Source organism: Tripterygium wilfordii, chromosome 13 (assembly GCF_013401445.1).
Source record: "Tripterygium wilfordii isolate XIE 37 chromosome 13, ASM1340144v1, whole genome shotgun sequence".
Taxonomy (NCBI): domain Eukaryota; kingdom Viridiplantae; phylum Streptophyta; class Magnoliopsida; order Celastrales; family Celastraceae; genus Tripterygium; species Tripterygium wilfordii.
This window is the reverse complement of record NC_052244.1, coordinates 14429603-14457036: the sequence shown is the minus strand read 5'-3', so window position 1 is coordinate 14457036 and position 27434 is coordinate 14429603. Positions and strand designations below refer to the sequence as shown.

Sequence of the window (27434 nt, the reverse complement as noted above, 5' to 3'; positions counted from 1 at the left end):
TTTGCGTGCAATGGCAGATTGAGCTCATCACTTGCGTTATACTCATTGATTTAAACAAAACATGCTATTTTCAAACGTGATGAATTTGATTGTCATTTGGAACAAAAACTATATTGTTCAACCTCCCTCCCCCAATCTTTTTTTACAAGGGGAGGGGGATTTGAATCCTGACTTGTGAGGGGCTTTTGTCAGTTGAGTTGGGGCTCCATCCTTTTAGGGCAAAATATGATCCACGTGTGGGTGTCACGAGGTTCAACGTATTAATCTCCCACTCTCTCTCCAAGTAGCCGATATAGAGAGTTGAACTTGAATCCCTTGGCTACAAGGATTCATCCCAACCAACTTGCACTATCACTATCGCATTCTAAATTATTTTTTTCCAGTTTACTTGTTAAAAACAATTATTAGGCTTCAGATTAGTGCAGTCTTCATTTGTATTTGCACAACAACAGTAGAGAATCTTCTTTGTTACTATTATTGAATAACAAATTACACAAAAATTATTCAAACTGGGTATGTCTCCAACTTGAAGACTATACATTTAGCGAGCAATTAAGAGCAACTATATATAGCTCACACTCTCAATACCATGTGTATATATAGATACAAATCATCCAGGCTTAGCGGGTGCTAAACAGCCACCACAGCAATCGACATCGGCCGGCGCCTTACCTATTTCTACTACAACACCTATCAAGTAAATAAATAAGATGTCTTCTTTTGAGTTTGTTTAGAATTGGACACCAGAAAATGTTTGTCCAAACTGCCAATTGGAAGGAGCAGCATTGAGGCTAGTGAGAGTCCTGCCATCACTGGTTGTGACCTGAAAGGAGAGGCTCTGGCCATTCAAGTAGGAGTTGCTCTGCCAGTTCTGGCCCCAATTTCTTGACATTGTTTGCCATCCTGTATTTGATCCCTTGATTGACACTGAATGCACATCTCCTGCACCACCAACGTTTGTCACTAACACCAAGTTGAAGTAGGAGTGACCATTCACTGTGAACCTTATGCCTCCTTTCTTCACACATGGAACCCTGTTCACACCACACAAACACATAGATACATGTTAGCATTTGAGATAGCCGTAACGGAAAACACCGAGATCCTTAACATTTTTCGGTTTTTGCCGATTTATCTAGAAAAAGCATAAAATGGGTTGGACCCGGAAAAAGGCGACCCGAGTATCCGGATTTATATGGGCTTTTGCCTATTTATCAAGAAAAATCATAAGATGGGTTGGGCCTGAAAAACATGAGTTACCTACCTTCTAAAAGAGACGGGGACAATTCCAGCTCTGTATTGGGCAATCTGCAGGAAAGCAGGCTCAGCAAGGTCAAAATGCTGGAGAGGAGGGTTGCACCAGCCACCATTGTCATTAGACAAAGAAGGGTTAGGAGGGCAGAAGTTCGTGGCAGTGACAGTGATGGACCCTGGGAGGCACCATTTAGGGTCACTGTCACATCTCATCTCATAACAAGCACCGCAGCTCAGTCCATTGTTGAACAGAGCAGTGCTTAGTGCTGCAGTGTTGGTTCCATATCCTTGACTGTTCAAATTCCCATAACCACAAGCACCCCCTGCAATTGAAAAGAAGAATTAAAGACTTTCTGCTATTTGAATTGAAAGTAAAGATGAATAAAAGATTAATGAAGGACATACCCATTGTGCCAGAAGCATCACCGCCACCATAAAAAGTGGCATGAGCACCTTGCCAACCTCCATAGTCACCATTAGTCCCAAGAATGCAGAGATTGAGTGCTAGAAAGAGAAGGGTAATGGCAGAAGTTGCTGCAATATTGGCCATTGTTGTACCTTCACAAGTTAAAAATGTTTTCAGAGAAGAAGGATTTTGGGTGTGGTTTTAGTGGTTCAGTCTTGGTGTGCTTATATAGGCAATGTGGGAAGGCAATTGTTTATAGTCCAACAGTGTTACGGATTCCAGTATTTTTTTATCCCGATTATCTCAAATACTGAGATGTACGCACACGACGAGAGAAATTAGAAAAATTTGAAAGGATGTCATATATTGAGGTCATAAGTGCACATGCAAATGTTGTATAGTTAGCAACTGCTAAACCCAGGTGGACCCATGGTGCACATGCAGTTGATCAACTGACTTGTCTCATGCATTATTATCTACTCTATTTTCTCTGTTTTTATTTATTTTTAATTAGTTTGGTTAATTAGGTGGGGATGTTAATTAATTGTGGAATCTTCTGATTAATAACCTAAGATTGCGCTAATCAGGCTGAAAATTTGCAGGCTTTGATTTGGGGATTTGGAGTTGGCCAAGGCTCTAATCCGATAGATATTAATCTGATGTTGAATTAACTGAAATTGACTAATTAATTATAATTAGAAATATATTTATATATAGGGTTCTTCTTTTTTTCTTTTTTCTTTCTATAAGCTTATATTTGTCGGTTATTAATCCAATTAACAGTACGAACACGTGTTCACCTCAAGCACGACAAATTTTAAGAAATTAAAAAGGTCAAAAAAAATCTTGCTTTTTAGATCATTATTGAAAATGATTAGCATACGTGGATGATTAAAAAGTTATAATCCTAACAGAAAATATATTCAATAATAATGTTATTATTCTAAATTAATTAATAAATAAATAAAATGTATACGTAGAGAAGTTGATTCCAGGCCCTACCATGTTAAGACCACATGCGTAGCCCGCTTTCTCGGTTAGTAGATTAACAAATTGGATAATTAAATACATACATACATATATTTATAAAATTTTAAAAAAATAATAATTTATAAGAACTATAAATAGCTCAAATGTCAATCGTGAGTCATGTAATCATGTGGTATCTCATAGAAATCTCGAGTTCGAGGCTCCTCATTCCCTTCCTCCTCCCCATTCCCTTCCCCTATGACTATAATAAAAAATAAAAAAATAAGAGGACCAATTCATCAAAATATATGTTTGTTTGTTGTAGTTTTGGTGGTTAATATTCCAAGAGATAGACTTTTGAAATAAAAAAAAAAAGAAAAGAAAAATGATTGGTGAAGCATCCTTTCAACTCTAATTTTCTGTCAGACAATATTCCTATTTAGTTAATAACTAAATCTTCAAATTTGTCTCTTCTTTATTACCCAAGAGGCTATGGGGAGAAGGGTGACTTTTTCAAAATGTGTATATGTATATACGTAGTTAGAAAATCAACTTACCCCTATCATATGCCACCGTTCCACATCCAACCCTCCCGTCCTACCCTTGTTTCACTCTATTCATAACTGTTGATTTCAACATAGATTATTGAGGTGTTAATGCATTAATACCCTTGTAGGATAAAACGGGGGTGGGATCCCATACTCCCATCCCATTTTGGGGAGGGGGATTTGGGAAGTTCCCCTATCATATAGTCTACTACAAAAGCAATGAAGCTAAAAATTTCTTAATTTGATCTTTCAAGCACACACTACATGACTTTAATCATCAATCAGCCCAAGTAGAAAATAAGCACAACATGGAGTAGAAAACTAAAAAGGGTTGAAGGTTTTAATATAGGTATGTAAAACTTGAAATATATATATATATCCACTCTAGTTCTTATATCAGTGGGGACTAACAGTGACCAAACTTGAGAGGAGATCCACAAAATGGGCATGTGAGGTTTTAGCCAATTGTGCCAAGGCAGCCAGGAACATTTGAAATTACCCTTCACAAGGGATTGTCTAGTATTCCCACATACAAAGACAAACACACCTCCAACATTGAACTATCAGCTATGGACCATCGACATTAGATGTTTTGTGTATAGTCACATTCTAAATGGTAGTTAGTAACATGAAAATGTTTACAACAGCCACACAAAGGTTTCCTCTTCAAGGGTTTCCAAGATGATGCAACTTGGAAAATTTGGGGTTTTGCAGTCACCTATATGGGTGGGCCATCCCATGTCCCTTAATTATCAGACGAGAAAGCAACCTCATTTTTCACCTTGAATTGGTCGAAATATGCAGAATTTTGTACTTCTCGTTGAGGATTAGATCCAGAATTGGGAGTCTATGACTGACCAATATTGCACACCATCACTTAACGATGGCAATTCTTTTCCTGATAGCGGGTCACATGTATAGAACTAACTGGAGGCATTCAGTGGCAGACTCAGGAATTGAAGTTACTGGGGGCATAAAAATGACCTGGGGGTCCGGGGGCAGCGCCCTCGGAATTTTTTTTTGGGTTCTTTATGTAACCGACTTACAAATATAAACGATAAATATAAAAACACATTAATGATATTTTAAACACATAAGAAACTACATTATAATTTATTACAATTGTTCTCTACGAGTTTTCATATTTTGAAAGTGCGATATTAGAACATCATTAGTAATAGTTCCGAGCAACTCCTTTTCTACGTAACATACTAGACAGTCATTCATAAATTGATCACTGATCCGGTTGCGTAAATCTGTCTTGACAATATTCATTCCAGAAAAGCATCTTTCAACACTTGCTATTGTTATAGGCAAAACCAATGCTAACTTCAGAAGTCGATACACCAAAGGATACGAAATATGCTTCCTTGTAGACACTAGCAGTCGAGAATGAGGGTTTTTATTTTTGGGATTTTTCTATTTGGGTTGAATGAGGGTTGGGTTGGGTTGGGTCTTAGTTAATGGGCTAAGTGTGTGAATGAGAGTTGGGTTGGGTCTTAATTAATGGGCTAAGTGTGTGAATGAGAGTTGGGTTGAGTCTTAATTAGTGGGTTAAGTGTGTGTAATGGGGGCCTTTTATTTTTTTGTTGGGGGCCTTAGTGTCAAATTGTTAAGAATGTAGGGTATATTTAGTGAAAAAAATTTTAACTTACTGGGAGCCCGTGCCCCCAGTGACTATGCAGTGGGTCCGCCACTGGGGGCATTCATCATGACATAAATTCATCAATAGTATAGCATTTAACAACAAGAAGAAGCGAGGTGCTCTTTTATATTCATATAAAATCATTCTATTCCCACATGATCGCTCCTGAAAAAATGATATGGAAACTTGGTGAACCCACCAAAAACCTAAAATCCAATCACACTAAAAGAATGGAAATCAAATCAATGGTACTCTTGGTGTCAACAAGGTCAGCCTATAAACAATCCAAACATATGGGGGGGCAAGACAATGAAGTATGCGCGTCAAAAGGTAGTACTGCTTTCGCTGGCGGAAATTGAGCGACCTTCAGATTTCACGAGCTGAGATCCTCTGCCACTGATATCAAGCCCTTGAAATCGGCCAAGAGAATCCAGCTGCGACATCTCTGAAAAAGCATGCATAGGTGGGTGAGGAGTCGGCTTGTTAGACTGGAAGGGATGAAATTGAGGCATTTGTACATTAGGGGCATCAACAGAGCCAGCTTGTGGCTGTTGTGGAAAGTAGGGAGATTGACTATATGGAATATGGTGCATGCCAAAATTATAGGAATCAGTTGGTGTCATCATTTCTCCAGTTGCAATCTTAAGCCTCTCTACTTCCTTCTTCAGTGCTTCATTCAAGGCTGTGGATTGGAAACAGTCATGAATAAGCATATTTGACAAATAACTTGCAATGGTGTGTTAGATGTAAGTAAATACAATGAACATGATGTCAGATGCTTTTAAGTAACATCTTCAAGATGAGCCATGGTCTGTCAGCCTTCCAACAAGTGTAAATCCAGCTGAAGTACTGGCAGGGAACATTAAAATTCAAAAGGCAAAAATCCAGTCGAAGCCAGACATAATGTCTGGCTCCGGAGGAAATCATGGAGCAATCTGATCATGTCACCACATATAGAATATCATTTAGTGCTTCTATGCATGACAATTAGCATGTCCGTTGACATGCCCACAAATCCACTGCTAAAGGGATGTATCATATAGAGAACATGGTAATACACTATTAGATAAAAAGATTATAATACCATCTCGTAACTGAGCCTGCTGCCCCATAGCTTGTAACCTAAGCTTAAGCTCTGTGTTCTCAGAAGTCAGACCCGTTGTATCTCTCTGAAATGATAAAACCAAGGCCACAAAGTCATTGACAATAGCAACAAATCAAATAAGAAACTATATATTAGGAAATGTAATTCTACAGAAGCAGAAAGTTCTGATAATAATGCCAAAAGTTCACTTGACATGGCAAATGTGATGAAACTGACAAGGGAAAATTGCTCATAATGCAGTATTTCAATAGTGTAGATTATTATATTGTTCAGAAAATAACACTTGCTAACTTCTGACTGGCTGGATAATTTGGATGACTGTATGAGGAATGCAGAAATACAACAATAAGGCTTTTGTTATCATGCAATGAAACCAAGTACATCTACTATTTAAATGGCATGTCAGAGATAACCGGACAATATTCAAACAAAAACCTGGAATAAAGTCAGTTGAGCAGAAAGAGTAGTTGCTTCCGTCTGGAGGGTTTGGACTTTTCTCTCAAGTTCTGACATATAGCGGGCTTTCCTCTCCTTAGAGCGAGCAGCAGACTGCCGATTCGCCATTATCCTGCATAATTTGTGCAGTTTGTGAGAACATAATTTCCTGTCAGATTAGTTTAGTCGATAAAACTTGGGCAATAGATGTTAAAAGACAAATAAAGTGAGACACAAAAAAGAAAATGGCTGTACAGAATTGTAAGAATTCAACTTGTCCGGTTCTTCAGAGCTCGCAACAAAGATGGATAAAACTACCTCATTTTGAAGTGCTATTTCACAATACTTAGATTCAATTAGCCCCCACAAGCAACAGTCCTCACAACTAGACTTCAGAGCAAAAATTGTCAACAGTAAATATCCAGTTAGCACTCACAACTATATAATCAAGCCGTTTATAAATAAAGAGAGCCAAATTGTCCAATTAAGAAATGAAATTAACTCATTGAGTCCAACTTCAGTATCGTGGAAGCCCTTACCGCATCGTGCTAATGATCTATTGATCTCATGACAATCTTTACCCTTCTATTCTGCACAATACCAAAGAAGGAAAACGGCGAATCCAAAATCACCTAACTCATTGTGTAGTTATGACCATTACAGATTCTATCAGTCCCTAATTAGAGTGGAACCATTACAAACACTACAAATGATACAAATTCCTATCACAGAAACATAAAATTACTCTAACCAACTACATAATAATGCATTGAACCGAAAATCAAACTACTCTAGTCCACTCCAGCAAGAGAAAAAGAAAACTCTAATCATGAATTGCAATAACATTGTATTGAAAATGCAAGCTAATTCCTTTTACGCTGATGAAGGAAAAAAAAGGCAAAACCCAGATATCCCCAATAATCTATGCCGTTCAACAGCTGAGAGGGCATGAAAAAGATATGCGCCGAAGCACTCAACAAAGAAAATACACATTAAAGAAAGATGTGAGGGCAGGGGAACCTTTTGGCTTTTTTGGGATCCAGAGTCCAGAGCTCGGCGAGTTTTTCTGGGGCCATTGCCTTCTTAGCCTCTATGCTCTCCAAAGAAGAGGAGCCATCCACTGAATTGCTGTACCTATGCCTTGGCCTGGCATTGCCATTCTTCTCTCCTTCGCTACTCTCCACAGCCATCCCCTGATTATGGGTCCCGCCTTCTTCGCCACCGCCATTGGTGCTCTCAGGCATCGAAGAAGGAACGTCACCCTGGTCATCTTCGGGTTTTGGGGTGTTGGAGGAAGACGCCGGTCCGGATCCGAGCTTCTCAATGTCCATACAAGCATCGAAGAGATCATCCTCCTCGAATGAAGCTGGAACATCGAATGACAGATCCAGGTCGTCCGGGATCCGGAAATGGACCTCCGACAGCGCCCGACGGTGAAAAGAGTTCCGGAACGGACCCGCCGTGAACATTGACCTTCCGGTCTGCGGATACTCAGAGTTTTGTGCATCCAGATTTGGAGGATCTTGCATTCCGGATTCGGATTTCGAGGTGGATCTCTCGGACAATGTGAGATTATTTTCTCCTCCTAGCGCCGGTCACGTTCAGGCGACGGTCTGCGGATACTCATCCTTAATTTTCACAATTTAATATGATTGTGTTGAATATGATTGATATTTATAATTTTATATTGAATGAATTATTTATGAGATTTCCATTTATAATTAATTCACAGTAGATACTGATATTTGAAAATTGGTGATCCCTTGATAAATAAATTAGATTTCATCACTAAAAGAAAAAAAAATAGAGTTGATAAAAAAAAGTAATGTCAAATATTCAAAATAATTAATACTTTTCTTTTTATATTGATGATACCAAAATTTGCTACCACTAGAATTTTGACATGTGGCACAAGATCTTGAGCTAACACATCAATCGAGGAGCCATCTCACTCATCGACCAAGGCAGATCCGAGTAGGGATGGCAATCCAACCAGGAGGTCCAGGGACCCTACCCGAAATTTAGGGTCAGGGCCCTGAGGAACCCACATTAGGCACAACAATATTTGAGAAGAGAGCATATTGACAAGATCGAGATGCTCTTTCGATATAAAGCTAGGCATCCCACATTGAAAGTCTAAGTGATGAACACCTAGGAAAACTAAGAGTCCTGGAAGAGACCAACTCCACTTAAGAAATGAATCAAGATGGGATTCCATCTCCTACAAATCCACCTGATAATTAGGAAAGAAGAGATCTATGTATACCAAAGTTATAACTCTTCAACTCATTATAAAATGTTCAACTTATTTTGAATATTGCACGCTCAATAGTTAATACAGAGAGAGAGCGCTCCGAGTTTCTAGCATTGAGCACTCCCCCACTTATAGCATATTGACTTGAGTGCAGGAGAGATCCCCGAGAGCACACTCGGGGCCTCCTATAGCTCACGTTTTTCATTATACACGTCACTTCAGTAGAATTGAATACATTTCTTGACGTCAATTCCACTTGATATATCACCAAGACCGATCCAATTTTAGAAATCATCATATATGAATATTGTTATATATTCAAGGTTTGAATTAAAAACATTTGCTTGCATGAAGGTCTTAAACCCTATAAAGTAGACGGATATAAAACATTTTTTAAAAATTTCCTAGGATATAAAAATGTGTCACCAATAAGTTACTCATCTTTTTTTTTAAGTAAATTATTTTATTTTTACAATATTTAGATAATTGTTTGGTTGAAAGAAATGAATACCAATATCATACCCATCTCATGCAATACCCTAATTATTTTTACAAATACATTAATTTAAACTATTGATGAAACCATTAATTCAAAGTAGTATTCTCTTGCTTTTGCTTGTTCTCATGGGAGCTTAATTAAACACAGGAGATAGAGAGAGTAAGAAATGTAAACTTGAACTTCAAAGTATTCTCTTATTTGGTCTTCCCACATATGCCAGAAAAGTCACTAGTTGTCATAGAGGTTTGATAGACAACAACCTAATACAGATCGAGATTACTGCATTAGGGCATTCATTTAGACAATTCAGCTGAGAGGTTGTTGGCTAAGGAGGATATGGTTGTAGGAGAAAGTCCCCTGGTTCCACCCAAGTACCATTTCTTGATCATCTCCACAACATTCACATTTTCGACTTTGATCTTTGATTCGTCCTTCCCTTCAGTTGCAAATCCAATCTGCACGTACAAGTAGACACAGTGGTTCAAAAATAAACACAACAGTTCCAGTGTCGGTGATTTCGAACCAATTGGAAGTATTTCCTAAGGGTTTTCCTGATTTCACTAGCTAGTTTACTCACTTCAAGGGATGAGTTATGGGTTTCCCACTTATGGGGAGTGATTAGGAGCCTATTTCTCCCACATGGGGTTCAACCCAGTCTTATCTATCGTTAGTGTGGTACGAGCAGGAGTTACTAGGTTGGGTGGTTCCTCGGCCAAAAAAAAAAAATTGCGGTGTCCTTCCTTGCAAGTACTATAATTTAGCCTATGTTTTACCTCGGCAGTGCCTGAAGTAGCTGGAAAGTAGAACGTGATGACTGAATCCTTCTTGAAATATTTGGACTGGAAGAACTCAACAATCTTCTCCAACGCTTCCTCTTCCTCTTCTTCATATTTGTCAATTTCTGCCAATCGATCTCTCACCTCACTCTCTAGCTGCACAACATACTGGGAGCCCTTGATTTCCTTGATGGTCACAACTCGCAGAAACTTATCCACAGGAGCTACACAAAACATTGATGATCAATCACTAAAACACTTACCGATCGAACCACAAAAATCCGCAAGCATATGCCTTTGGCCGAAACCGATAGTCAGCTGGGTTATCCCAGTTTGGTTAGGCTTTATGGTCATCTAACAAGAAAATAAACCTTCATATCATATATATACATATATACCAGCAATAACAGCTTTGAAGAATTCGTCGTCTTGTGAGAGTTCATTTCCAGGTTTTCCCTTCCATTTCTGCAAATGCCCTGTAATTTCAGGGTCCAAGTAGACTCCAATTGCAGTAAACTTGATTTGGAGGAAGTGTATTTCAATGTCTGTGATTCCTGTTACAACCCCCACAAGAATATCATCAAGCAAAAATGAATTAACCAAGACAAATAAAGAATTTCAGCAAGAACATGTATAAATACCATGACCAAGCAGAGACAATGGCTTGGTGGTCGTGATCTGGGTAGGAAAAGGGATTTCATCCACCATTACAATTTCAGTACCCACTACAAAAAAAAAAATGCACAAATGGAATTCTTATAATATTGCAGTTAGTTAATCACAGATATTATAGAGGGAGTATTAAGAGAAAGGAGGAGGCCTCACTGCTTGGATTTCTTTGATGGAGGAGTATTAATTAATGTGACCGTGAAGCAAAGTATAAGAGAAATGTGTGTATGTGTGTGTATATATGTATATACTTGAGCAGTCTCTGAGTGATATGTTGCTTTTCCAGCTAACAGTCTAGGAGTTAGGTAGAGAGCTTGTGATTTCATCTCATTTTCTGTGGCACATTCATGCCCTAAACAGCTACCAACCTCCTTTTCATCATCAAATCTCAACAAAAACAGATCTTCATTTATAATTTCCAAAATACATTTTAATACTTGCCATACACGAATATGTATATACTATATTAGACACTAAAATAAATCAATAATTACATTTGAACCAATTCATCATATCATGTGTTAATATCTCCGAGCTTCCTTTTTTTTCTTTTCAAGTTTACCTTTTAGACATCTTATATGGGTCTAAACTCGTGAGCACATAAATTTCCCACATGACGTCATTGTAAGTTGAGCCAAAGTCCGATGAGTGATTGTAAAGGTATTGCTATCAATGATAATCGAATTCAAAACCTTTCGAATCCATACAATTTGACAAATTAGGAGAAAATTAAAAAAAAATGATATATATTGTTTGGTTAGATGATGCTTGAGGCCATGAGGTGTTGAGCTGCCCACGTGGTTCAATTGTTTAACAACCATTCATTCTACCAACCAACCAACCTAAATTGTAAAACTCACATTAATTTCTTTGCTGCTGCCGTAAAGATGCTTATCATCACTACAATTAACATTGTTGCCGACTCATTACTTTAATTTTTATTTTTGAAATAAAAACAAAATTGTTTATGTTTATTGATAATAATTAGAGAAAGAATAGGAAGAAGCTCGCGCTTTGCGACGGGTGGTGTTGTTATGAGTGATATACTTAGGCAAAAAGAGCGAATCATAGAAAACAATGCAATATGAAACAATGACAATAATGTAACAAATTGATACTCATGATGAACTCACATAAGGATTTTGGAAATACATAGTAATTGATATCTTTCTTAATATGTTCAATACAATTAAAAATTCGTTCCTGAGAATCTGCAGCCAAGAAATGCATGACATAAGACTATTCTCATGTGCAAGAATTTTGAGTGAGGAGAGGTGAGCTGCAAAGCAATGGCCAACCTTCCTGAATAAGCCAAAGGAAAAGGATAAAAATCTTTAGATCAAACGACCCACATTCTTACACACATGCCCTCTACAATATCAAGACACCTAAGCAATTTTTGGTACATGAACATCATAACTCAGACTCTATAAGAGCAACTTCAGTAGTGTTAATTTGTTAGCCCAGCAAAAATTTATATTGTGTCTCACTTCTATTACATAAAAAGTCAAGGCAAGCACGTCTCTCGATACAACCACATCAACAAAACACATCTCCCAATATAACCACATCAACAAAACACAAATTCCTATACATTTTCCTTTCCACCCAACATGGTGGCCAAAAAATTCTCATGCCCTCCATGTTGTCCCCAATAAAACTACACCGAAATACAATCTTTCAATATAAAACACATCTCCCAATATAGTCACATCAGCAAAACACAAAACCCAATACAACCACATCAGCAAAACACAAAACCCCATACATATTTGTTGGCCCAGACAAAATAACACCATTGCAAGTGCTCTAAGCTCTGTGACAGAGATGGCGACAAGTACACAAAGTGCCTCCCAAAGAAGACAAAACCTGAAAAAGTTCTGGCAGAAGATGACAAAAATGGCATAAAAAGACAGCAAAGGCACGCTATGACTCATGAGAAAGCCACAACAACCGTAGGATCACAACCCATACTCCGTCATCGGACGCCCGAGAACCAAAGCTACTGAGGACCAAACGCGCAAGTATGCATTGCGGAGGGAACTCGCCAAGAAATGGACCAAATTCTAGCAATCTTATATATAAGTAATAGATGGGGTTGTGGGCCTAGGCCCGCTATTCCAATAGAAGTGACTCAAAACCGAAATCAATTGGGCCTGACTCAACATATCGGCCCAGTCATTGATGTGTCCTTCCTGTGTAAGACTATCCGCAACATAAACTCTTAACAAAAACTCCAAATGTCCAGTTTTTATACACTTTTTACAAATTTACAGTTTCTCTAACAGTACATTCACGCATCAGACACTCTAAACCATACTCTAATTCATTTAAATATTCATATTATATATTTTTTTATTAATTTAAAGTTAATACGTTTTAAATATTAATGGATTAATCTAAATCATTTTAATATTTATCTTTAAGAAATGGACTAATCTAAATATATAATTAAATATTATATGCATTAATGGATTATTATCTAAATCAATACATTAATATTAAGTACCATTAAGTAATTAATGTAAAAATATAAAATTAGTGGATTAATCTGGGCCATTGATCAATTGTATAAATGGCCTCTTATTTAATAGGTCTTCATCAACGTGGGTTGCTATTCAACGTGGCCTTCGTCAACAAAGCGTACAATATGGTGGTCTTCATCAACGTGGCTTCAATCGAATGGTCCTTATCAATGTAGGTTGTTGTTCTCCTATTTTTTAATCAAAAAAATAGGAAGCGTTTAATACAGTGAGCCCAAACATGTGGGGTTTCACTGTAGCTAGACTGGCTTTCACAGTTGAATACCCAGTGACTACTGTGAACCCAATTTTCACTAAAAGACAAAAATGAAACTCTACATTTAGAGTCCAGTTTCATTTACCAGTGTCTGATGCGGATAGCCTAAGCCATGCAAACAATGGACGTAGGGCGTGCGCATGCTTTGGCACTGCTGCAAACCTCCACATGCTCCAGTCCCTCTCCTTGCCAAAAGCCATCATTATTATAGGAAGTAAGCTAAAGTGATTATGCATAACAAAATTTATTCCAAACCCTAGACCTCCAGTCCATTCAAGTTTCTCAGTTCATGACTATGGAGTGTTTGCTATGATTGTTGTCTCATGTTATGGTATTTGTCTGTTTGAAATTTGAATTCCATAATTTTTTGAATTCAATTGTAAAAATTTATGTGGGAACTAATTGGCATTCATATGAGCAAAATTTTATTTATTAAAGGGATAAATGATCGTGGATTTGTATTTAATTTTTTTTATATAAAATTGTTTTTTCAGCTAATTCATTACAAAAATGAGGTCCCAACAGTTGTTATTCCAGTTATTCCAACTACTAAGTTGAACACATATAATTCAAATAAATTCGCGAGCTCCACATATGTAAAATGATGTTGAGATATTTATCATTTTTCAATTTTTTGTTACATGAAGTCTCATAGTTAACCCCCACCAACCCACTAAGAAATACACCTATCCCCACCCTCCCAAATGGGGTTTGAATTCAAGACTTATTAGAGCAATTGTAATGGTGTAATTTTATTGGGGCCAATAAAAATTATTGGGGAGTGTGTTTTGTTAACGTGACTGAACCAACAAAATATATTGATACAAATACAATAGTGTAAATTTGTTGAGTTATTTTTGGCGTAATAGAGGTGGGGCCAGCTACACCAAAAATCAATATGGACTCTACCTCTGTTATGTCACATCAACAAAATACACAGTCACATTAGCAAAATACACCTCCCAATATATTTTGTTGTCCCTAATAAAATAAAACCAGTGTGTTTACTCTTAATAGGTGAAGCATCTACCATACTCTTTGTAAAATTAACGCGGGGCATTTCCTCCAACTTAACTTTGTATTTGAATTTGAAAAAATTACAAACATTAAAAATTAAAAAGAGAGATATAACTGGCGTTAATTCATAATTGACGGTGCTGCAAAGCGCGCTATTACTTGACAATTTCAAATCAAAAATCAAAAATCAAAAAGAAACCAACAGATCTGCCTCTTCTCCAGCCCTAATCCTCCTATGACCTCATACGCCACCTGAAACCATCATCTACACTAGCACAACTGAAAAGTACCTCTCCTTTTCAATCGGTGGCTTCATTTCTTTGACTGAGTCGTCGTTCATGGTGGATTTCTTGCTTTGTTGAGTTCCGGTGGAAAAAGTTGGGACTTTCAACTGGTTTTAGCGAAAATGGAGAGTAAACCTGATTCGAGTTCTGTCTCGGGACAGCTATTGACAGCTTTACTATCCGAAAAGGTTTTTTTTTTACTATCATAGGGTGAGTTGTGTGAAGAATTCAGTGTTGTTGATTTTTGGTTTTTGTTCTCTAGGTGATTGGCGGGAAGAGGAATATTCATGAATCGGGATACAAAGAGGAACCCATTCGCAAGCGGGTCAAAATGAGAGATCTTGAATCTGTGTTCAGGTCCGAAGGTAAATTTTATGGGTCTTGAATTGCGGTTCAATCAATAAGATTTTCCTTTTTCTGACCGAAAATTTACTTCATTGTTTTGAAAATTTTATTTTTTTTTGCCTTTAATTAAATGATTAAAATGTGATTAGAATTCTTTTATAAGCAATTAATTCCTTCGATGGGTATGCCTGTTCATCTCATTGATAAGAATAGAATGGTCTTCTTCTTTTCCTCCAATTTGTTCAATTTCCATCAACTTGGAGAAGGAATGTGTTTCCCTTCTTGAATGAGGTTAAAAGACGCCTTAACCTTTAGACTGCAAGTTAAAGTCTCAAAGCAGAAGATATTATTGTTTGCCTGCATATTGTAATGGGTCCACAGAATAGGTGGCTCATGTTTTGGTAAGCATGACCTGGATCTGAAGTTAATCTTGATTTTTTTATGCATTGCCTCAGGAATCAGTACTCACTGCTCTCAGACAGACAAATTGTCTTGTGATGAATTGCAGTCTGGTGAAGAGATGTCACAGGTGACCAACGTACCTGTAACTTTGGATTTCGAGGCTTCTCAAGTGGAAAGAAGTGGAAGGGGCACATTCCCAGTGGTAGTTGACCCTGTTACTAGACCACTAAACCTCAATACTGAAGTTTCTCTAGCCAAGAATTCAGTATGCGATGTGAATTTAAAATTTCCCGAGAAGTTTGACAAGTTAAGCTTGCTCACAAAGCAAGAAAATGAACATGATATTACATCTATAGCCTCTGGTGGGGTAGGCTTAGATCTCAATGCCGAAGATGTTTCGAGCTCAGAATGCCAAGAAACTTCTTATGGTGACAGTAAGAGCGATCAATTAAAGTCGGTAGATGTTCCTGAGTGTGGGAGTACTACTGGTTCCCAAGAGGAGAAGGACTCATTGAGAATTTGGAAGGAGATGAAGCAAAATGGATTTCTCTCATCTTCTCATGGAGGCTTGGTAGCGCAAAGTGGTTTTCTCTCATCTTCTCATGGGGGGATACCAGTACCAAAGCAAAGAGGGAGGAAAAGCAAAACTGATGCAGTTAAGAAGAGACTTGAGCTTGCAAAGAAAGAACAGAGTGACAGGTTTGCAAAAATGGCTGCTCCCAGTGGACTGCTCAATGAATTGAACCCTGGGATTATTAACCATGTGAGGAATAGAAAACAGGTGCATTCTATCATAGAGGCCCTAGTAAGATCTGAAAAGCTTGAAAATGGTCATATTGGAAGGAAACAAGCAAGCTATCTGGCAGGTGGCGCTAAAGAAACTAGTAACCGAAAGGAGAAGGAAACTTCAAATGATTCAGGAATACATGGAATGAGACTTTCTACTGGAGATGGGAAGTTAGCTACATTATCTGTGGGCCAGCAGACAATAGGGTACCCGACATCAAGTGGAGATGGCAATTCAAGCATGGTAGGCAGGGCTCTTGATAGAAATTGTATCTCAAACTCGAACACTGTTAGGGATGATGATATGTTTGCTCTAAAGTCGTCAACTTCCATGAAGGCATCTGAAGATGCTATTTCTATGTTTAATGAGGAATCAACAAATATCTCCAGTGTTTCTTCTCTCTCAGTAAAGGGTCAGTGATTAGATCTCATTTAAGATAGAATATCTTACTCGCAAATATATCTATGAAGGAAATTTAGTTAACGTAGCTATAGTTTTAATCTCATCGAACAATGCGACAAATAACTGATAGAAGCAATCAATGCTTTCTGATATTTTCAGCTGCTACTGTTACTTCTCAGTGGTTGGAACTTATGCATCAAGATCTTAAAGGACGGCTTTCAGGTACTAGTCTCATTGCTCAATTGCCATTGGGGATTATTATGTGTGGGATTTTTAAGTTGTTTTTACATTGTCAATTGTTTATGCAGCATTGCGACGTAGTAAAAAGAGGGTTCGAGCTGTAATCACGACAGAACTGCCCTTTTTATTATCGAAAGAGTTTTCATCAAATCAAGAGAATGGTCCTTTTATTTTGAAAGGTTCTTTTGATGGATTGTCCAGTGATGCAATCTCTGCAATGCATCAAGCAAGATGGAACACACTGTTTGATCAGATGGATAAAACACTTTCAGAAGAAGAAATTCAACTTGTGAGTATATGGATGATACTGTTCTGGTTTATTGGAGCTTTAGATAATAGTACTATGGTTTTCTTCTTTTTCCTCTTTAAAAGATCAAAATATCTGCTTACTATTACTATGTACTATTTAGATGAGTGTCAACTCTAAAAATTCACTTAGGCCTTGTTGATTCTTTGATACATTCAAATTCATGGGTTATTAAATCAGTTCCAATGTAAGTCGAATGGATCCTTTTCAGGAGTCTGATGCAGGCGCCAATATGACTCCCCACACCCCCTCCAGTGAAAGGGATTTTTTTTTTCACTTTTCGTCTAAATTTTTGGTTTATAGCAGAATTTATGGAGCAGGAAGCTTTTTTATTCTCTTTTTTACCATTCGTTTAGTTAAAAATCAGTTAAAACCAAGAGGTCTCCCTGCAGGTTTTTCCTTTGGTAGACTTTGTATGCACGTTTTAATTTCCTCTTTTGTTTTTTTAAATATCAGGAAAGCTGGTTGAACCAAGTAAAAGAAATGCAACTGCTTTGCGAACAGGGATTGCAACATATGCACTGGAATATAGGTTTTGATTCACAACCACCTGGAACATCAGAAAGTGACTCCAGGTAAAAGTTTTCCCGTGAACTTATGAAGCACCAAGTCTCCTGCTTACTTTTGGTTGAATGAAGCGTAAATGCATGCATCATGTATTTGCATGGCCATATCACTTATGGAAAGAGGTAACATCATTACGCATAACTAGTGTTGGGTATTATAAATGTGATCATTTAGTGTTGCCTAGCATAATAAATAATTTATTGAGTCTGTTACCTGTAAGAAAAGTAAAACTGTGCACTTTCCAACACATTGATTGAAAACTATGCCTGTGATTATATTGTTCATCTGGATATCACACCTTTTCCTCCCTATGATTTTTATCCTTTTCATTCTTTTAATCCTTTTCATTCAGGCCTATGAAAGTAGATTGCTCAGGAAGGGAATTGTCTGTTCGTGCAGCTGCGGCTTCAATCTATTCAACATGCAATTTTCTGATGTCAAGGGAGAACTTGCCATGTTTCTGATCCAATTAACCGAGGTCCCTCTCCCATTCAATCTAATTATTTGACCTGACAGTGCTAATTCTGGCCTTGAAACATTAAGTCTGATATGACCATGTTGACTTGTGAATTTGTAATATGAGAAAAAGGTAGTTATTGGTCCCCAAAACTTAAAATTTGTCAGCTCAATAAGTGTACTGCCAGAATCTGATTGTTTTAGAATCTCAGTTACATGAGAAAGATGAGAGATTTACTCTTGATAAAGTCCTGAATGTATTAATGGAATTAGGCATTTCCCTTCGCACCTGAATTGATCGTTTACATTACATTGATATTTCTACAGCAAAACTGTTCAGAAAATCAAAACAAATGCAACTGCATATTGCTTATATTCCAGATATCATTTTAGGCTTACTCATATGACATTGCCGCGGCTTCTATAATTTACATTGTCTGAAAATCAGGATGTTTTCTTGTAAGAAGAGAGTAGGAAGTGTACAAAGAAGAACCCTTTTGAGCCACTATGTAAGGTTGCTTGCGGCTTGCCAGAAATGAAGCATATCGGCATTGCTGTATCACTGGTTGTCTGGTCCTTTTTATCTTGCACAAGTTTCAAGCCAGTTTGGTGCCATCTCATTTGATATTGCCTTCGAGGACGGATTGGTTAGAACCTTTGCCAATGAGCGATACTGCAATTTTACACTTTCTGCATTGTCCAATGTCTTCACTACATACCTGCAAATAATACTGTTAAACCGTGCAATTTGAACTCAGTTTCCTGCTTTAAAATTTATAAGGATTCAAGGCATTCGATGGAGGGTCACAGATCTCATTGGACAGTTAGATCAGTGTGGTGGCCATGCAAGCAGGGTCACAGATTGAAAGCAAGAAAGAAAGCTTTAGCTAGACTACAGGGGAAAAGACGCTAACCATCCATTTAAACATTGTGTTGTCACAATGGCCTCACGTCCAACAAACCGCTGAGGGATCCTCTTGTTCCCCTGATCCATTTTCACTCGTCACTTATCTCAATTACGTTGTGAACAACCATTATAAGCAAACTTATAGAAACTCTGCGAAGAAAACCTTTATGATCACCCGATCTGTCACAGCAAATGGAAACTGAACTCCTCTGCCCCGTGGAGGATCCATGGGACCTGAATCGCCACCCTTATCCTACATAGAAAAGCCGGCATAACTTGAACAACCACCAAAATATGAGGAACAATTCAAGGAGAGAGGTTAGTGGAACTTTCTCCACTTTAATTCAAGAAAAAGCTGACAATCCAATGCAAACAAAGGTTGAGAACAATTAAATAGTTAAATACTACACGTTATGAAAAGATACTTCACAATTTCTGAGAAGGACATGGTTACCGCATAAAAAGGTTTGGCCAGCCCACAGCAAATACATCACAGTACAAATGCTAATTTTGCAGTTGGTTGTTCCCCAGAATAACAGCTCAATATAACCACAGTGATGACCCATATCAGATGTATGCTCAATCCTACTCATACTACTAATTCATTTAAGCAAGTTAGGAAACTTGTGGAGCAAAGAAGACAAACCTGGTCACACCTCTCTTTTCGCCGTTTAGGTGAGCGGTAAAATTGTAACTCTTCTTCACGACGAAAAGCTAGAACAACAGCTCGAAGAGCTACATACACAACACCACCAGCAGTTAAAAGAATCAACAAAGGAACAACTACCTCAACACACAAGTGAGAATAACTGTCTTTCTTATATTGAACATCACAGGAGTAAACCATAATTTATTTTTTAAAATTGTGGTGGATAAACCTTGCTTAATATTAGAGAACTTTTGGCCAGGTATTAACTTGAACTATATTATACTGGTCCTGGCATCCTGCTGCTGAAAATTTTCAGCCTGTCGCCTTGGTTTTCAGGAAGTTATTGTCCACTTCCTTAGAGTTTCATCATGTGCCATCCATATAAAATAGTAGATTTTAATTGAGCCAATTGGAAGGCAATCTAGACATCAGAGATTATTTTGGGGGAAAGATTTTGGAAGCGGTGCCAATGAAAAAAGGACGCTGGAGCTGGTTTTGCTATCAAACACGAACTAGCGTGTTTGGCATGGTAAACTTGGAGCAAAAAGGGCCATTACGAGAAATAAAGCAAAAACTAGTAGGAGAGATTCACAATTGGTGCGTAACACCACCAAAAGTTATAACCATGCCTAGTTCCAGCAGATTAATATGAAATGAAGATTATCTAAATATGTAGTAGATAACTATTGACAGATAACAACCGAACTATTACTTACAGAGATTAGGAGATAATGAGTCTTCTGAAACTGGCTGTGAGCAAGTGCAGCAAGCTTTCTGAAAATGCAACACAAAGATAAAAGAATATTGGCCCACAGCTACAATCAATACAAGACACCAGCATACAGCACCAGACAACTTAAACAATCCACAGTTCCACACTAATCACATTTGAGCCCCAATACACCAACAAAAGTAAAACCAATTTAACTAATGCGTTGGTAACTTAAAAGTAAAACCAAGGTTTAGGAGCTTTTTCTTGGAGGCGGTTTCCTTGTCCGTTGCATTTGGGCTCTTTTATTGCGTCTCCAAAACCAAGAATTAGTTGAACTTTTGTCATCCAAAGTCCAAACACCTAAAACTACATCTGCGACTCCAACAACTGCATTTAAGGTCTTCAAACTCAATGCCAAATGGACTTAAATTTTCTTAGGGCAGAAATATTAAATGCATTTCAAGTGAAAACTCACCGTTCTAATAATGTGCTGTATTCCACCACTTCCAAAAGAATGTCCACAAGGCAATATCATGGCATCATCCATCAGAGTTCCACTGAATCCATATAATACAACATAAGCACAAGGTAAATGCGAGAGGAGCAGAATCGGGGTTTGGCAAGACAAGCATTAGCTTCTCAGTAATTCTCTCTTTGCCCCGCCTTGGTGCCTTATTAACTTTTTAACATTCAGAAAAAAAGAGACATATTTGGTTTAATACAAACATATAGAAGGCACCAAAATATTCTTCTTTCACACATAATATTTTCCATCAGCAGCAGATTTACCGCACAACAAATGGATCCTAATCAGAGGTCCATAAAGACAATCAAAGTCATTAATTTTTCCAAGTCCACAGCTAGTGTCACAGATAAAAACAATAAAAGTTAAGCTATCCAATTGCTAAGGAAACTTACGTGACAGGGTCTGATAAAATAGTTCTTAAATTCTCCCCTGACTCGCTCGAAAATGAACCTTCCTTCCTCCCACTGAGCCCGCACCCAATTTCCCCCACACCAACATTCTTTTGCCCACCACCAACACAGCCTCTGCCTCCAGAACCCACCTCCGTCCCTTGTAAATACCGAGAGTAGTACACATCACCACCATCCTGCTCCAAAACTGTAACTGCATTCTGGTAAGTGCCAACTCCCACCATCCTTCCTTGTTGTTGCTGACCTTGGACTGCATTACTCATATTTTGAGAGTCCTTCATCATCACCAACTCCCTACTCGACCCTGCAACATTAAATTACCACACAATGCAGAAGAGGTTAGCAAATCAAATAATAAAATGAGGAAAAAGACGTGGTCTTTCTGAAATTGGAAATCCAAAGACTCGAACTTTTCGCCATTTCATTACCAAAAGAAGAAAGGTGAGCCTTTTCATTTCCAATTTTATCACTGAAGCTGCTATACTTATTTGTGTTGTTATTCGCACCAGTAGAGCTTGGGGCGGTGTTGTTTTTCATTCTATCATCGACTGTGGCAACAATCCCGTTGATCTCGTGATCGGCGTCCAAGTCAGCTTCCTCATCATCTTCATCGTCTTCTGATTCGTCACCGCTGGGGGTGGTTGCCGAGCCATTGCCTGAAGACGCCCAATTTCGGGTGTCAGAAGGGATTTCCTGGCGGCGGTGATCCGGACTCTCGCCATAGATGCTGGTTCGACGAAATGAATCACCTCCACCCTGAGATGAGAAACCCAAGAACATCTTGTTACCGTCGATGAAAGCGGATAGTTCCCGGGTCGTCTTGGGTCCCGGATCCCCAACACGGTGAGGTCCGCAATTGAAACGCAAGGTATCGTCAGAAAATACCAACTGCGCGTGTGAATTTAGGCCGTTCTGTGAAGAAACCAAAGATACCCCTCCGTTGACATTTATTTGAAAACAATTCAATAGAAACAAACCCTAATTTGAAGAATTGAACATCATTCAACTAACAAAATTGGGGATTTCTCTTTTCGTAGAGCCGAGGTTTTGAAGGGTTTATGCTCCACCTCCTGACTAGGGAAAACAAAATTCAGAAACGAGGGACAGAGACAGAGAGCGGCGTCGTTTTAAGAGACTAGAGAGAAGAAAAACCAACGACGACGTTTGCTTTCCGACAAGACAAGATTCTAGGAACCCATGTTGACTTTGGCAAACAACGTACAAGATCATGCTGTTGTTTTTAAGGCACTTGCTCGTTCTTTCTTTACTTAAAACTTCCCCTTTTTCCATGGTGCCCTAATATCTATTATGGCACTTAGAATTACCTACCTTAAAGAAGGTGTTAAGAATCTTTCGACAGTCCTCATGCTCTTAACACACCCGTTGAAAATCCTTTCTGTTCTTTGACAACTACCAAAAAGTATATGGAACAGCCATGCCTGTGCAACTGCCCATGTCAAGTTCACCCTTCACTTGAAAGAAAAAGATGTGGGTTTATCAGAAACAATCAAGCAAAATACAAGTGGAAGCAGTAAAAGAGCAAGTGTTACAGCTTCTGTTTGCCTAAAACAAGAAACCAAGAAATGTTTGTGTCACCACATGGTTAGAAACAAAAACCAAGATCATTACAATGACAAGGAAAAAGATTGAACATTGGTAACTGGGTAACAATATGCAGAAGGGGGTCCAAATTGGAACCCGGTGAAGAGGAATTCGGCGACCGTTGATATACTTAGAGAAGGAACTACAGAGAAAGTAAAAGCTAACATGAGATGCGTGGACAATCTCTATCAAAAGAAAAAACCGGTTCAAAAGAAAAAACCGGATTCCAATTCGCCGGATAACTCACTATAAATCCCTTCTTTCAATTTCTGGAACATATAAGTTAAGAAATTCACCCCAAATCCTCTTGGCCTTCTGAGGGACATCTAAGCAAGTCAAGTATGTTAACTACCTCTGCCATGTCTGGCCGGTTTGATGGTACTTGTGAAGTGCAAATTAAGCCTAACTTGATTACCGGAATTGCCTCCTCTGCCTGAAAACTTCCCTCAAGCTTCCCGTCAACGCAGTCTTCCACCCTGCCTTCTTCCAATGCTCCTCTGACTATGTCACAAAGCACTACCACGTCGTCTTCCATGTATTCAACAGGCCTCTTACCTGTGACCACTTCAAGAACCAGAACACCAAAACCATACACATCACATTTCTCCGTTATCTTCACCGTTCTGCAGGCAAATTCAGGCGCCATGTAGCCAAGTGCACTCTGTATCTTACTGCTCAATACATAACGATCCAGCATTGGCAACAATCTAGCTAGACCATAATCTCCTAGCTTGGGTTCACCTGAACCGTCAATCAGAACATTGCATGATTTTATGTTGTAGTGGACGATGTTTGATTGGTGCAAATAAGCCAGGCTTTTTGCGGTGCCAAGAATTATATTGAACCTTTCATTCCATGAAAGGAAATTTCCACCTGATCCTTGATGAATATGCTTATACAAACTTCCACCAGAGACAAATTCATATATGAGGAGCTGTAATGATGTGGTCCAGTAATATCCTTCAAGTGCCACAAGATTGGGGTGCCCAACTTTTCCGAGTTTCTTAACTTCCTTTTCAAAGTCTTCCTGGGATTTCACAAGGCTTGAAACAGTTAGTTTCTTGATTGCAACTGGACGCCCATCTCGTAGAACTGCCCGGTAGACAGCTCCAAATCCACCACGCCCAAGCTCGCAGTCCTTGTTGAGGAGAGTGTGTGCACCAGTGCTGAAGTCAGGATCACCCGAGAACATTACAAGCTTGCCAGAGTTGGCATCTGTGGTTGGGGAGCAGCTGAAATCTTCTCCCGCTGATAATGTGATGGCTACTGCAGATCTAGATGTGGATGAACGAACTCGGAGATTAAGGACAGTGATGGCAATCACACCAACGACGATGACAGCAGCTGCACCAATGGCAATGAGGGCAGATATGCTAAGGGTAATTCTCTTATGACTGGGATTTGTGGGTAATGTGCCAGCAGTGGAGTCAGAAGACGAATTGGGATTAAGAACAATGGGTTTAGGAAGGACAGCTGAGCAAGACCTATCAACAAAAGCGCCACAAAGAGATGGATTGCCAGAGACTGAGAAAGGTGATATGGTGTTAAAAAAACCACCAGCAGGTACTTCACCCTGAAAATTGTTATGAGAGATGTTGAAGGAAACGAGGTGGACAAGATTGGCCAGCTGCTTAGGAAGGCTGCCAGTTAGTTTGTTAAAAGACAAGTCCACATTCTGTAGGTTTGTAAGTTCAGCCAAAGCTACAGGTATTGGGCCAGTAAAGTCGTTCTGAGACAGGATCCTACACATTGCAAACAGAACAAGAAAGTGGAACCTGTTAGAATGCCAAAATCTAGTTCCTTTCCACAGAGAGACATTTCCAATAACAGGACACATGGATCCCTTGAAAAAGTATAATGGAATCAACAATCAAGTTCTTAAGTGGAAATAGCTCGATCAAATATTGGGGGATTAAAGGCAGTAAACCTGATATCATATAGGAGATGAAGAGAGCTTACATAGAAGTTAATGCAGAACAGTTTCCAATTGAAACAGGAATATTCCCAGATAGTTTGTTCCTCTCCAGTCTCAATTCCCGCAAAGAATAAGCTCCACCGATTCCAAGAGGAATGCTACCATTTAGCTGATTGTCACTCAAGTCAAAAACATTCAAGGCCTTCATTTCTCCGATTGTCAATGGAATGGTACCCACCAGAAAGTTCCTAGACAAATTCAACAACTGCAAGCTGCTTGAATACCCAATGGCAGGAAACATTACACCGGAAAACCCATTGCCTGACAAATCCAGAACTTGTAGCTTAAGTTTATCATCTGAAAAAACCCATTCGGGAAGATCACCAGCAAGTAAATTGCGGCTACAATCTAAAGCCAAAAGGTTCTCACAATTTTCTATAGACTTTGGCAAGCTCCCGGTGAAACCATTTGCGGAAAAGTCTAATGCTTTCAGTGACTGAAGATTTCCAATGGAAGTCGGAATTTGACCCAGAAATCTATTCCCAGAGAGATCCAATTTCTCAAGACTTTTCATTTCTCCTATCCACTTAGGCACCTCACCCTCAAAAGAATTCTTGCTCAAGCTCAGGTACTTACACAAGCTAAGCTTCTGCATTGTCTGTGGAAGGTTCCCGGAGAGGGAATTATCACTAAGATCAACAGATCTCAACAGCAAACAACTACCAATACCATCAGGAACACGCCCAGTGAGCTGGTTGTTGCTCAGATTGATGGCCCGCAAATTTTTTGCGGCTTCAATCCCCTTTGGAATCTCACCGTCCAACAAATTATCAGACAAATCAAGTGATCTAAGCACATTCAACTCCCAAATTCCAGAGGGTAAAGGACCCGAAAACTGATTTGAAGACAAATTAACAGCAACTAGAGTTGAACATGAACTTAAGCTACCTGGAACCTTCCCCATAAACTGATTCTTTGCTAGCGAAATTACTCTTAGAGACCCGCATTGCTTGAAAAAATCGTCTGAAATCGACCCAGAGAGGCTATTCTCACTTACATCTACTGTTCTAAGGTACTCGAGCATCGTGAGATTGGGGTTTATAGTTCCGGTGAGATTGTTCTTTGAGAGTGAGAGCTTCCGTAGAAACTGGAGCTGCAGAAGGCCACGACCAATTCTACCAGAGAGGGAAAAACCATCAAGAATGAGCTCCGTGACCCGGTTGGATCTCGGGTTGCATTTGACGCCTCTCCAGCTGCAAGGAACAGCATCATCTTCATTCCAAGACGTTAACTTTCCTAGTGGATCTTGAATGTCCGCCTTGAACACAATTAGCCCCAGAACGTCGTCGCTCAAGGACGGGTTCAGTGATCTCAAGGATTGTGAAGAAACTAAAACAGACATAAATAACGCACCAAAAAGCCACTTCCAGTTCGACATTGCTCGCATTGTTTTGCTTCCGAGAAAATTAACCAGAAAAAAGGCAAGTAAACTACAAACCCATGTAAGCTTTAGAGCTAGAAACGGAACAAACAATGACGGACGCCGAACATCAAGAGCTAAAAACACTGTAAAACCACAGCCGAAGAAGAAAAGAAGTTGCTTTACTTCTTTAATGGTTAGATTCGGAGCATAGAGAACACACTCAAAAGCAGTTTAAAGCAAAAGAAAGGGTTCTCTTTCTGGTATTTTCTTCGGAGAAATTGAAGCTTCAAAAGGACCGTAGAAATCTCCTTCAAAGCAGAGGCTTTAAGCTTCAGACTCCAAGAGCTTGAGGAGAAGACGAGAAGAGGGAGGAACTTATAAAGAAAGTTCGGATCTGAGGAACTAGAAATTCCCAAAGCGCGGCATTGAAGAGCCTTGCCAGAGAACTCAAATAATTTAGGTTCCGGTGAAAGTGGCCGGAAAGTTCAGTTGCTAAGTGAGGCTCTGAACAGAGAGAGGACGGGGAAGAATTAACGGCAAAGTGAAAATGGGCCAGCGAAGTTGGTGAAGGGCCATTTATGAGACGTTGAACACTTGGCGACATCTAAACGGTGAGATGGATTCTAACGTGGCAAATACCAGGTCGTTTCCCGCCACAAGGCCTTGGATGTGACCGGCTCAAACGGCATTGGATTGGACTTTGGAGATGCACTTCTTGAGGCTTAGGAATTAAGATTTTTAATGTTTAAGGTTTAGGGTTCAATTTTTTTTTAAAAAATTATTATATTCTATCATAATAATGTTTGAGATCCGTAAAATATAATTTATATTTTACTCCCTATCATTGTGAAGTGTTAGATGTTAAGTGAACCTTATATATGTGTTTATAATCAATGGTTATTTCTCATGTCGTATAAATTTAGGGATGAAATAACCAAAATGATATACGTCCATAATTTTTCCATCCATAAATAATTTAACAGATTTTGAGAAGAATTATAGCCCTTCCCCTTCTTGCTGGGGAATGTGACTGAAACAACCAAGCCCTTGTGTTTCAACAAAACTACTAATTTGACATTATAATTGTGATTAATGGCTTAAAATGGGGAAAGAATTGTAATGCC

General features: G+C 38.8%; 6 protein-coding genes across 7 annotated transcripts; 1 reads left to right on the top strand and 5 right to left on the bottom strand.

Annotated features, from left to right (window-relative positions):
• Positions 1-451: 451 nt before the first annotated feature.
• On the bottom strand, positions 452-1864 carry LOC120013777 (expansin-A8-like). Its single transcript, XM_038865709.1, has 3 exons — positions 1660-1864; positions 1265-1577; positions 452-1034 (listed from the first exon to the last, which is right to left on the bottom strand). Exons 1-3 carry the CDS (start codon positions 1802-1804, stop codon positions 731-733), a joined length of 762 nt encoding a protein of 253 aa, XP_038721637.1. The 5' UTR covers positions 1805-1864; the 3' UTR covers positions 452-730.
• Positions 1865-4916: 3052 nt separating this feature from the next.
• On the bottom strand, positions 4917-8009 carry LOC120013417 (bZIP transcription factor 18-like). The gene is made up of 4 exons (XM_038865218.1): positions 7383-8009; positions 6363-6495; positions 5907-5991; positions 4917-5504 (listed from the first exon to the last, which is right to left on the bottom strand). The coding sequence occupies exons 1-4, from the start codon at positions 7889-7891 to the stop codon at positions 5146-5148; spliced, it is 1086 nt and encodes a 361-aa protein (XP_038721146.1). The 5' UTR covers positions 7892-8009; the 3' UTR covers positions 4917-5145.
• Positions 8010-9271: 1262 nt separating this feature from the next.
• LOC120013418 (probable chalcone--flavonone isomerase 3) lies at positions 9272-10846 on the bottom strand. The gene is made up of 5 exons (XM_038865219.1): positions 10717-10846; positions 10533-10616; positions 10290-10445; positions 9889-10115; positions 9272-9570 (listed from the first exon to the last, which is right to left on the bottom strand). Coding segments are annotated over exons 1-5 (630 nt in total). The 5' UTR covers positions 10718-10846; the 3' UTR covers positions 9272-9408.
• Positions 10847-14527: 3681 nt separating this feature from the next.
• LOC120012772 lies at positions 14528-18438 on the top strand. The gene is made up of 7 exons (XM_038864256.1): positions 14528-14848; positions 14923-15025; positions 15461-16606; positions 16756-16818; positions 16905-17125; positions 17600-17718; positions 18063-18438. The coding sequence occupies exons 1-7, from the start codon at positions 14783-14785 to the stop codon at positions 18172-18174; spliced, it is 1830 nt and encodes a 609-aa protein (XP_038720184.1). The 5' UTR covers positions 14528-14782; the 3' UTR covers positions 18175-18438.
• A 13-nt stretch (positions 18439-18451) lies between these two features.
• On the bottom strand, positions 18452-22660 carry LOC120012634 (U-box domain-containing protein 62-like). Its single transcript, XM_038864069.1, has 9 exons — positions 22469-22660; positions 21799-22348; positions 21353-21674; positions 20910-20991; positions 20439-20496; positions 19720-19808; positions 19237-19326; positions 19081-19151; positions 18452-18885 (listed from the first exon to the last, which is right to left on the bottom strand). The coding sequence occupies exons 1-9, from the start codon at positions 22658-22660 to the stop codon at positions 18747-18749; spliced, it is 1593 nt and encodes a 530-aa protein (XP_038719997.1). The 3' UTR covers positions 18452-18746.
• Positions 22284-26840, bottom strand: LOC120012771 (probable LRR receptor-like serine/threonine-protein kinase IRK). Of its 2 annotated transcripts, XM_038864255.1 has the most exons (3): positions 24932-26840; positions 23325-24714; positions 22284-22842 (listed from the first exon to the last, which is right to left on the bottom strand). In XM_038864255.1, exons 1-3 carry the CDS (start codon positions 26332-26334, stop codon positions 22840-22842), a joined length of 2796 nt encoding a protein of 931 aa, XP_038720183.1. In that variant the 5' UTR covers positions 26335-26840; the 3' UTR covers positions 22284-22839. The 2 variants fall into 2 exon arrangements, with proteins under 2 accessions (XP_038720183.1, XP_038720182.1); XM_038864254.1 differs by lacking the exon at positions 22284-22842 and having other exon boundaries at positions 22955-24714.
• Positions 26841-27434: the final 594 nt, after the last annotated feature.